At 41.9% G+C, this 12011-nt stretch overlaps 1 protein-coding gene across 3 annotated transcripts; it reads right to left on the minus strand.

Annotated features, from left to right (window-relative positions):
* Positions 1-2214: 2214 nt before the first annotated feature.
* On the minus strand, positions 2215-11785 carry LOC134068782 (zinc finger protein 185-like). Of its 3 annotated transcripts, XM_062524541.1 has the most exons (33): positions 11631-11785; positions 10229-10276; positions 9765-9879; positions 9451-9555; positions 9294-9326; positions 9149-9202; positions 8878-8934; positions 8685-8765; positions 8491-8574; positions 8103-8162; positions 7750-7905; positions 7553-7636; positions 7396-7455; positions 7189-7251; positions 6902-6955; positions 6382-6453; positions 5985-6062; positions 5814-5897; positions 5691-5717; positions 5554-5607; positions 5315-5380; positions 5091-5141; positions 4952-4996; positions 4672-4716; positions 4477-4542; positions 4303-4365; positions 4142-4204; positions 3692-3763; positions 3386-3436; positions 3247-3285; positions 3091-3138; positions 2892-2991; positions 2215-2771 (listed from the first exon to the last, which is right to left on the minus strand). In XM_062524541.1, exons 2-33 carry the CDS (start codon positions 10236-10238, stop codon positions 2673-2675), a joined length of 2139 nt encoding a protein of 712 aa, XP_062380525.1. In that variant the 5' UTR covers positions 10239-10276; positions 11631-11785; the 3' UTR covers positions 2215-2672. The 3 variants fall into 3 exon arrangements, with proteins under 3 accessions (XP_062380525.1, XP_062380526.1, XP_062380527.1); XM_062524542.1 differs by lacking the exon at positions 8103-8162; XM_062524543.1 differs by lacking the exon at positions 7189-7251.
* Between the last annotated feature and the right edge of the window lie 226 nt (positions 11786-12011).

Here is a 12011-nt window from a genome sequence, read left to right on the forward strand (position 1 = left end):
TTGAAAGGTCTAATGTACTTCAAATGAAATTAAGAAGCAAAAGCAAATATGCCACCTGGCTGAGTTCTTGGGAGTCGCTGGGGATGGGGAAACCTGCTCTGTTTTCTGTAGTTCTAGGCTCAACGGAAAGCCAATTCACCAGCATTGAACACCGGTATGGCACTTGGGTGTGGTTTGTATTTTCACATAATTGGTTCCAAATAAGTTATTTTTGACTTTGTATGGTTTGGGGGTGGGGGGGCATGTAAACTTTTTCTCTCTTTGCCGTTCACAGCTTTTAGGAACATGCCTCAAACCAAGGGAGCAATTCAAATCTTGCTGATGAAACAAACGCGATAAGTGGCATTTTGATAGATGACTCAAGAGTTCCTAATTTAACATGGGAGAAAAAAAAATCTGTCCTTACAGTACTGGAGAAGTAGATGTGTGGGTTGTGCAAGGGATGGGGAAACCTGCAGTCTTTCTGTTTATAGTTTCAGGCCACTCGGGGAGCCAAGGCGAGTAGAGCAGCAGGTGCCAGGTTTTTCTTTTCCTGGAGGAACAATCTTTGCTTGTTCCTCCAGGTTTTGCTTTTTGTCCTGGTTAACAAAAAAAGCAAAAGACTCCGGTGGTGGCACTCCTGTTCTACAGGATGGGGTTCAATTCCCTGCGGTGTCTTTGCTTTCTACCTGCTGCTTAGTGTAGGGAGTTTAACTGACAATTGGGTTACAGCCAGATCATGCAGAGTACACAAATGCAATTAAACTGCTTTGTGAATGTTCCACAAGATATCCATTAGCACAGGGATTAAAGTTCTTCGTCGCAACAACAAATCCATCAATTCGTTTTCCCTATAGAAGTCATATCTTTTTAGATCATAAAAATATGCGTGTTTTCCAGTGCATGTTGAAGAAAATAAACTTCAGCTTCTATTTTCAAACTTGGATCATTGTCATTCATTCTCTTGGCGAGTGCAAGTAGCCTCCATTCTCTGAACCAAATGCTCAGGTTATTGAAAACTTTTTATATAAATAAACTTTCATCTAGTAAAACACAGTTGTCAGATCTCATTGACTTTTTTTGTATATATATATGTTATATACTATTCTCATGAAAAGCCACAAGTGGCAAAAGGTAAACAAGGAAAGCACAAATATATGTTAAATGTAATGCATTGATTGATCACACTTGTTTCAAATAATGTGATGCCACCAATTTAGTTTAGTGTGCAGATAAGATTTAGTGTGTTGCTGGTCCATAATGGACAGAAACGGTCCAGTGAAGCATTTAGAATGCACTATAGGCTCTCATTGACAGTACTGAATTTTACCTTCCAGTGCCCCTTGAATTTAAGTGAATGTACTTGGATCATGAATGTGTTTAAGTTAAACTGAATGACAAGTGAATATTTTACAGTTTCAAGTTCAGGGTAACGGTTCATTCGATTCCACATTAAGTTTTGTAATCAAGTCTACATTGTTGTATTATCATTACGAATATTTTATTCTTTAATTCATGGTATGGTGGTGTTTTGCATTAGTCTGGCTATAAACTCAATCTGTTTAGATTGAGCATTAGACTGGGGAGTCTGAGGTTTGCCCAGCCTAGTTTTGGTAGTGCTCTGTAGGATCTACGTATTTATCGTATATTAATATTGTGGATTAGTTTGAATGTCAAAATACTTTATGTTGCTAATGTCATATACCGAAGAGGAAACGCCCCAGAAATGGGCCTTTCAACTAGACAACTAGGAGATCCAGGTGTTGAAGTAACTACCTATGGCAAGTTGCATTGCAAGTTAGCTCTGAGGTAACAAAAACCCTAAGTTTGCTGTCTTAACGTACTGAGGATCACAATACCTGCTCGAAGCCAGAAGACAATAGTGTGTTGAGCAAAAGGTCTACAATTCAAACTTGTGAGTTGTGAAATCCCCATGTTATTTTCCCAAAGGGTAAAATTACAAGATTTGCGAGATACCAGATCGCAGCTTTTTTGTAGACAAATTTCAGAGATTGATTGCCAGTTATCAGATATTGCAGAAAGCATTCTGTGTTGAAACTGCCATCAGACCAATAATTAAATTATTTTTGGAGAGCAGTGATCGGTTAACTGAAGCATTAGGATTAGCTGAATCCTATGAAAATAAATCGGTCTGCCCTTAATGTCCCGCACATTCTCAGCCTATGATTCTCACATACTCAATGGGGTTATGTCTTTAAACATCTTCACCATACATTTTAGGTAATCATGCAAGGTTTATTAAGACATTGAGAAAAGGCATTACAAACAGAACAGCACATTATGCAGGAAGAAGACACAGGCAATGGGGATGAACACAGAGCTCATGTTCTTGTAACAAAAATCCTCACTTTTATGCAGTGACAGTTTTCCAAAGCCTTGCTGATGTTGCAGATACACTCCCACAACACATTTATAGGTCCTTCATTTACGTCAAATATACAGTAAGATCAGTACAGTAATATTTCAGTATTCCTCTATTAGTATGGGAGAATAAAAGCTTCATGTCATAAAGGATATCTTAACTTCATTCAAATGGAGTTGGAAAGTATATTTTTTGCACTTTGATGTTCTTACTGAGTATCAGTATAACAACTGTAATGTATCATTTGAAAAGTATCAAACTGTCCGAGTCTTGTTAGGATGATGGGTAATATCTTTTGGGGGAGGGGGTATCAAATCACATTGGCATAGCAGGACTCACAGTGCACCATTCCGTTGTGCAAAAACATGCTGAAGAGCAAGTCTCCCATTGGCCTGCTACATATGGCACACTGTTGGGGGAACAACAAATCTCAGTTTTAAGTATTTCTGAGATGATTTTAAGTATTTATTCATCCCAACAAAATAAAGGGTTATGTCAATAAATGATTTTAAAATGCTTGGCCGGTTACCTTGAAACACGATGGATGGCATGAGATATTGAGATGTTCAATAGTGATCTTTGCATCGCTGCCAACAAGCTCTCCACAGTATGTACAGGCAGACATATTACTGAGAAAAAAAGTTCCACAGGTTTATTGTGATTAATTTTTCACAGTGTCGCTAATAGTATAATCCAGGATGGTTTGCTTCAGTGTAAACAAGACTTACCTGGCGCGGTCGTAGTCATATGGGGTGGAGCGTGTTGTCGAATAGTCACTGTGGGGGATTAACCATATCAACTTGTCAACCATAATACAAAATTGTGCATACTTAGTTACTAACATAAAATAACATTATTGGTGGTTACATTGTTCATAGGCTTACCTTTTGTCATCAACATATTCCTTGAAGAGCACAATCCCTCTGTGAAAGAAAGTATGTGATTAGGGGGTGCCAATATGTGACAATTGGAGCAGAACCATAGTATTTTAAAATCTACTTTACACTCCTTTCTGTTACTTACTTCTTTGCCTCTGAATCTGATGAGGTGCTCTCCTGGTCAGCATCAACTGGGCTAAAAGAAAAAAAGTCACAGAAATCATGAAGTGACATTACTCAGAGGTATGGGATAAGGCATGTTATATTCAGATCCAATAACAATAACGAATGTTGTTTTGTGTAGTATGAGCATATATGTTTGGTCTTGACATGTGCTGGCTTCCCTTTCCACAAAAGTTGTGATGTTGGTAACTGTGTGTTCCTTGATCATCAGGTCTACCTGAACACTGATTTAATACGCATGAGCATATGGTGTAACAGTGGTCCATACCTTTCCTCTGTTTTAGTGGCATCAACAGTGGGGGAGGTCCATCTATCCCACGGGGAATCGTTGTCTGTGGACCTAAATATAAATCATAGATTACTCAAACAAATGACCAAGAAGACAGATAAGAGTCAATTCAGCCCTGAGAAACTCCAGAGATTTCAGTTGTGAATGTTGAGTTTATGGTAAGGAATAAAGGGTGAAGAGTACCTGAAATCACACTAATGAAAAGTGAGTGATTCTGAATTTAAATGTGTTTGTATGTCACTAGCTTGAAGTCTCCATGCCTCACCGAAGCCAACAAGCAGCAGCAACACAACAGGCAAAGTGAAATTGAAATGACGATGCCCTGGTGCCCTTTCCAGCACTCTACTTCAGTCAAACAATCCAATGGATGGATTTAAAAAAATTCCACCACATCCACTGGAGATTTTCTTAGGAGATGCCAATACTCACTTCCTCTCATATCGAACTGGGACCAGATCATCACTGCTAGCAGGTTCGTCCTCCTCCTCCTCACTGTGGCACACACACACGCACACACACGTGGAACATACAGTTAGTCAAAAGGTTCAGATATGATCTTTCCATCAAACCTACTTTGTTTTCTTTCCTACCTTTCAGGTGTGGTGTCCTGAGTTTGGGTGTCAAAGCGTTCCCAATTTCTGTTAGTAATGAGTCTGTGAGGGGGAGACAGGAATAAAGTCAACCACAATAGTTGGACTGTCACACGTCTGTCCATGTAATAGGAATAGAGAGACAAGGCTGCTTTAAGATCGCTGTTCTCATACCTTGTGGTGTTTGTGTCAATAGGGATGATGTCGTCAGCTAGGTCCACAAGCGCATCAGTAGGCATGCTGTCATTTGGTGTAACAAGAAACAAAAATACATCAGCAAGCAGCCTATCGTCATCTACATTGATACCAAAAGAGTAACTTTCAAAAGGATCCCTATTGAAATGCACCCATGGACTAGATAGGTCTCACCTGTCATCAGGAATGGGACTAGGAGGGGCGACAGGATCTGTGGAACTGTAGAGATGTCACATATTAAGAATGAGCTTTAATTTCATGGGCTTATAGCAACAATAGCATCGGTAAAACCATATAGGCCACAGTAGTCAACATGATTCAAACATTATGGTTCAAACACATTAGTAACGGTACCCAAGTAACTGCATTTTTAATATCATGTCAGGATCAGTGCTTACATTGTTTTTTTTTTTGTTTTTTTTATCGTACAGATAAGATTAACAAAGTTTCTTACCTGGTTTTTGTGTTGAGTACAAGAGGATCAAATAGCTCCACAGGGCTAGAAATTGAACAATGTGTTATTGCTGCTGTCACAATATTTGTTACTGAATATTAGTCCCTCTAAACTGTTACAACAAAAAGAACATATTTACCTCTTAATGGGTGTGGTCACTTTTGGAAAAGGATCAAATGGATCAACAGAGCTAAAAAAAGAAAAAAAGAAACAATTTCACAGATATAGGTCAAATATATTGAAATGAACATCAATGGTCAGCCTTAGCTGAAGTAGTTGAAACAGTACAGGGAAAAGGCTGGTTGTTATGCCAATGCTTATATTGGCATGTAGGGAGCACTGTGCTGACAACTGGAACCTTACTTGTCCTCGACAACAGTGGTGGTGACTGTTTTTGTGGTGGTGGTCTTGGGGTCAGTCTCATCATCACTGAAAAAGAGCACAGTTAGTGTCAGTTGTTTATGACTGTTATTTAACAGTGTAATCAATATGAGTGACCCAACACTTTGTATGTGAAGCTAATTTGAAAAGTTATTGTACAAGACACTAAACATACACCCGCACGTACAGTATATCAGAAATAGAAGACTGCCGTGCCATACCTGTCTTCAGTAATGACTGTAGTTTTGGTAGTTATGGTGACAGTTTCTGTGGGACTGATTAACAAAAGAGTAAATGAGAATGAAATTCTGTCTCTGCAAATAGCTCATGAAATAGAAAGGCTGCACATGTATCATACCTCAGTAGATCGTCTGTGTCAGAGAGGCTAGAGAGAGAGAAATGAAGAGAGATGTATGTTACTTAAGATAGCTGTAAACAAAAGATGAATAGAGAAATACACACAATATCTCATTCATCTCACCTGGTGCGTTTTGTATCAATTGGGATGATATCATCAGCAAGTAGATCAAGTGTTCCAGTAGTCTTCTTTGTCTGGACAGGAAAGCTGTGGAAAGTCCATTTCATTCACATTCAATTTCACTCTTTCCTCATGTCTTGAGCATCAGTGAATCGTGTATGGTGAAGCTCTTACCTCTCGGGCCCTGTCAGGAGATCGTGACTAAACGCCGGGGGGCTGCTAGGAGGAGTGTCCACCTGCTCCACGTCTCCGCTGACAAAACAGGCATCAACACGAAAGAGTTACACAATAGGAAGGTGTCGGGAGGCACATCATCTTGGCTGTCCTTCACAAATATCTCATGACAATTGCGATTTTACGAAAATTCCGCTTTTAAGAATAGAAGGCAGAGTCTCTGGATTTAAGAGATTTTCCCACCATGTGGATATGTGAAGATTAGTGTTGTTAGAAAGACAAAATGACAGCTAACAGTAGTGTAGCCATAACCATGCATGCATGTACCATGAACTCAATCTACAAAGAGAATATTCAGAATATTCACACTAGGATAAACATTACTCATCACACCAACCTCTGTGCAAGGTCAACAAGGTCATCATTATGGAGGTCGCTACTTGGCTCAGGGATGGGTTCAGGATCAACACTACAAAATGAAGCAAATCAAAACAAATCATAAGAGATTATAAACTTATTTTAAAACTTATTCAGAACGATTTAAAACGCACAGAAAGACTTGTTAAAAAGGGGGGGGAATTGTTTATGAACAAATCCGGCGAGTTAATCATATTGATTCGAGTACTGTCTCGGTATAAAACAAAATGAAAACAATAGATTTGATCTAGCTCGAGTTGCTACAGCAGCAACTAACGCAGCCAAGCAGCTACAGCGCTACACTCACTGTGGGAATGTACATGAGGGCTCACATGCCCGAGGAGCTGGTTGACGCAACTTGAGCCAGGTAAAACCAAATGCTTTCAGGGTTTTTTATACCGACAGTACTCGGTGACCTCAAGAAATGGAGATCTATGTGAAAACTCGCCGGATTTCTCCTTCAAGCCATTGAATAAAATGGTCTTCTTGGTTTTAATTACCTGGTTTCCACTGTCTTTGTTTCTTCAAGCAATACTGGCTTTGTGTGTGTTACGCTGTAAAGAGAATAACGCTCATTTTTTATCAACATGTAATCATGGACAGTGAAAAAAACGTATATGAACTACTAGCAGGAGAGCCACGAGACAAGTGATATTATCAATTCAATGTGCCTGTTTATGAGCAGACTAAGGTGGTCTGCTGTAGTCAGCAGAGGTGTGCAAACCCACAGTATCACAGCACACGGAGAACACAGAGCCAGGAGGTGCTGAGTGATGACAGTGCCTACCGTTCTTTAACAGGGCTGGAGATCAGATCAACCACAGGAGTGGCTTCTTGCTTCTTTTTTGGACTGTGGAAGATGAGAGATAAAAAAAATGAGGCTCTGACAACTCAGATGAAACATCCACAACGATGTTATCTGTGTTGTGTTTGTGTCCTTTGTGTTCACGCTTTTGTTTTTGTAGTCGTGGGTGTGTCGTTAAGGAAGTTTTACCTGGTATCTTCCGTGTTGAAAGATAAGAGGGTGTCTGACAAAGCACTTAGAGTTTCAGCACTGGGGGGAGACAAAACGAGCCAGTCGTTAAATACTTACACTTATGAAATGTATTAAAACACAATGCAGTGAATATACATGTACTATAGTGTATGACCTTTGTTCAGCAGGAGGCTCAGGAACACTCTCTTGGGGCACCGGCTCAGGGGTCACGACCTCTGGGGGAGATTCTTTCTTCACCCTGGTGACACACAAACACAGACACATGACCGCGCCGTCCACTGGACATTTGCATGTGTGGGAGTTCGGAGCAGCGGCGGCTCAGGCGTGGGTGGGTGGGTCTGCCTGTCTCACCTGGCCGGTAGAGTGGGCCGCGGCGGAGTGGGCTCTGGCGCGGGGACGCGTTTAACGGGAGTCGGAGCGGGAAGCACCGGAGCGGGATATGCCGGAGCGGGAGGGGCCGAGACGGGCTCCTCTGGAGTATCGGTCTCATCGTCGCTGATCTCCACCCTGTCCAAGTTCATCCAGCAGTTTAGTCATTTATGTCCACATTAAATCATTAGAGTAGATTATTATCACTATGGTTAGTGCCTTAGTAACTTAGGGACGAAGTGCAGACAGAACAACCACAGAAAGAGAATATTGAGAGCAACACACAGACACACAGACACATACACACACAAGAATGGATAGTTTAGATGTTCTACCTTTTAGCCACAAATGATGTGGCAGTGCTCTCTGGAGGAGATTCTGGTTGGCTTGGGGATCTGATTGAATAGAATGTGGAAATACCAACATTTTTGGAAACAGCATGACAACCATAATAATGGAAAATGCCACTGATGTCCAACATCCTTTCTAATATCAATGGGCTGAAAATATGCCCTTGTAAACTCATCCACTGCTAAGAAGTAGATATGCCTTAAGTCCTATTTCAGTCTCAAAGGCTGTACAGCATGCAGTTGTAGGCTACTGTCTTGCACCTCTACATCTGTCGGATAGATTGTGTGATCTGTGTGACTGTCCTAGTGATTCCCCTCCCCTGTAAGCAGCTAGTGTTACTGCACTCTTGGTGCAGTGACACCAGGAACTTACTCATATTTCTTGGCTGCAGAGAGGACGTAGGATCGTTGCCGGGCAGCTTTCGTGTTTTGTAGGACACCACTGGCTGCCTCCGTACTGAAACACAGGAATGCATTTTTTTGTTCTTGTCAATCAATTACATAAAGTAAAGGACATATTCAATAGAACATCCAGAGAACATTCAGAGAACTCTCTCTCTCTCTCACCGTTTCTCCACCTCCTCGGGGGAAAGCTGCGGTTCTGTCTGGACTGTGGGCTCTGTGGAGGACCGCACCGTATGAGGGGCTCTGGAGACACAGAACAGGTTGTGGTGAAACCGAGCGCTCCATACGATTAGCTGAGATGACATGTGTTACGCTAGCTGTAGATAGATGTATATACTGTATGGATGGCACTCACATTTTCTTGTATGCCTCGGACGGCTTCTTGGTGAAGGTGGAGGTTGGCGCAGGAGTACTGTGTGATGTAGATACAGATTCTTATATACTGGGCAGATTGGAACTGCTGAAGTGCTAGAGCTCTACTAAATAACTCTGTTCTGTTATGCTCACATAGCTCATCACGTTATGTCCTCTTTAAAAGACACAGTTATTGGCATGCGCAGCAGGGACAAGGAATACCTTGTGAGCTGAGACTACCACTGGTACTATCTATGACGTCTATTTCTCACCTGATGCCATTGGTTGAGGAAGCGGGCTTGGTGTCCGTCTTTTTGAAAACCCCTCTGTAAGAGCAGATCACGTCATGAGGTTAATCTGTCAATCAACTAGTCTGCGTTCAGTTGACTTCATATTCACAAAAGCACTTGGCCTTACCTGATTAGATATCCTGATGCTGGTGATTTTGTACTGTGGAGGTCAAACAAATAGTGACATTATGCATGTGACCAAAGAGAAAGTCTGTTAGAATGGAAAAAATGTGATTCATTTCTATCACATGTGGGTGGCCTAATCAGCCCGGTGGAATGTTTACCTTTCTGTGGTATCTGTGGAAGCTGGCGCTTTGGTTGTAGGCGAAGAGACCGGACTGGTCTCTATTGGGGCTCCATTCAGGCGGTTTGCCCGGACCTCAGCCATCCTGTAAGTCACCAAAATAATGAATTGAGATGGGGGGAGGGGGGGTGTGCTCATTCATCGTAAGATATGCCCTGTGTTTGAAACATCCACTCATCCACTATATACAGTACAGTGCACTATAAGTGAGTAACCACCATATAGTTATTCAATACATGGTGAATGAGTGGATGTTCCAGACCTTCCACCTCGCTCCTCTCCCCTGGTCCTCACCATGGCTTCTCCTCCTCCTCCTCAGGCTCAGGATCTTTGCGCCTCTGGATCCAACTGCAATCTCCCTTGAGAGCCGTCCGAACCTTAGTGGTCCGCATAACACTTGTTCTCTCATCTTTAGGGATGAAACACAAATCCTTGTCAGTAAAGCTATTAAAAACAGGTACACGCAGCAGGCTTTCAGTACTTTTCTTTTTTCGACATAAACAAACCCATGAAAAAAAGGACTTGATCAAACTAAAGGGATGTTGTCACGCATGCTTACTAATCAGTTTTTCAGTGTGTGTGTGCAACAAACTGCTGATGAGTCAGCTGAAGTCTCAACAGTGTCAACAGTGTGGATGTGCGCTGAACATGACAGGAATGTCATCCAATTGTGGCAACAATCCAGCAGCATTAATTCTTCAATGAAGCTAGACGTGAAAAGGATCAAAGCAGATTGGCCGTTGACACGGTTAGCTCACCCTTTGACATTGTGCGTGGATCACGTGTTGCTTTCTTTGCAGTGTCACCTGTGTAGAAAAGAGGGGAGTCTGTGATTTAGATCATTATGTTGGATAAATGTTCCAATAGCACAGAATACAGAAGTGGCTGTAGTTTCTGCATCACCAAAACAACATTGGACCTTCTTTAAATGTTGTTTACTTCTCAATTCATACTGTGAAAGTAAACACGACCCAGTGCTAACTGGTCGTGTAAGCTGCTTACATAAGTGAAGATCAGTGATGTGAACTGGTATTTTAAATGCTTCCTACTGCTACCATTTGACTTATGGTAAACTTACATCAATGGGAACAAATTAGAGCAACCCCATTTCATGACATGGGCCCTGCATTCCGGACTCTCACCACTGAACCATGTGGAAAGGCCTGTCCTACCACTTTCTACACAACGCATACTCACACAACAGACTCTCTCTCTCTCTCTCTTCTTTCTTTCTTTTTTTTCTCTCTCTCTCTCTCTCTCTCTATCTCACACACACACATACAAACACACCCTCACATTTCTCTCTCTCTTAAGAAAAGAGTTAAAGAGTAACCACCAGATCGAGCAATACACTCATACAAAGCCATTGCATACTGAGGTGGTTACAGTTATCAGGGGCCACAAAGATAAGTGTTCAGGTGAGCTAACCCTGCGATCAAGATGACAGATCAAGACATTTCTCCCAATTGTGTTTCTTAGGGGCCTAAAAGTACGGCTTGATTGAAATTAGATCAATCAACAACTCACTAATGATTATATAAGTTTAAACAAAACACTATGCCCGAAGCTAGAAGGGGGTTAAAGTACAGAACAGTTACATTCAACCCCGGCCAGGGAAAAGTCAGGTTAGGAGCTTATGCAAAACAATGGAGGACTGCCAGTTTATTACACAAATCTGTTCAGCGTTACAGGAAATTCTTTGCCTACAGATAGTGCAGCACAAAAACTAAGGCTGTGAGTCGTGACCCTTTGACTGAAGTGAACCGATAGCTACAGTATATGGTGAACTTTCCACACACTAAGACATATTATGAGAGGGAGAGAGCGCAAACACAGTGGCTCAATACAAGATGAACGGGAAGGGAGAGTCTTTCACACAGCAGACTAAGAAGAGCAAATACACGGGCAGCTAAATGGTTTTATGTTTGGCAAACAGTCCCAACGTGTCAGGGAGTAAGGAAGTGAACACCTGAAAACTATCCCTGCTTAAGTTTCAAAAGCTTTCCCCATGTGTCAAACTCACAAGCCCTCACATCAGGCATACACACTTAACATCCAAAGAAAATAACTTTCCGACACATTTCCCCTACCTTCCTATCTACCATATAGAGCCTAGAATCGTAAACAAATAAAGCTGGGCAAGTCATTATCTCGACCTACCTGTGCTAGAAGTCCTGAACAACAGCTGCTCCTTCGATCGCTCTTAACAGCCAACTGATGGCAAAGCCCAGATAGTGAGGCGAGGAGAGGAGAGGACTGCCGCTGTCACTGAGAGTGGAAACAAAGTCTCCACCCTCTGACAGGTGTCTCCCCTGAGTGAACAGGTCCGGGCGTTGGCACTGACAAGCCCAGCCAGTCAGGGTGGCCAAGTTACCCATGGTGGGAGTGTATGTCTGTGCTTGTTCTCCTTTGTGTGTGTGTGTGTGTGTGTGTGTGAGCGCGCGCATTGAGATATGAAAACAGGGGGGACTGGGAGTTTCTATTTACTTCTTTTCCCATTGTTTCAGCAAGGACGTACATTAGTGCAAATATGGCTGACAG

Source organism: Sardina pilchardus, chromosome 21, assembly GCF_963854185.1.
Source record: "Sardina pilchardus chromosome 21, fSarPil1.1, whole genome shotgun sequence".
Classification (NCBI taxonomy): Eukaryota; Metazoa; Chordata; class Actinopteri; order Clupeiformes; family Clupeidae; genus Sardina; species Sardina pilchardus.

Bases quoted from the DNA above. Each gene is read 5' to 3' on its own strand.
- LOC134068782 (XM_062524541.1), bottom strand. The intron at 4,205-4,302 runs GTAGGAAAGAAA...TGTGTGCCACAG, and splicing joins CAGGACACCACACCTGAAAG to TGAGGAGGAGGAGGACGAAC. The intron at 2,992-3,090 runs GTAAGTCTTGTT...TTTTTTTCTCAG, and splicing joins TATGACTACGACCGCGCCAG to TAATATGTCTGCCTGTACAT.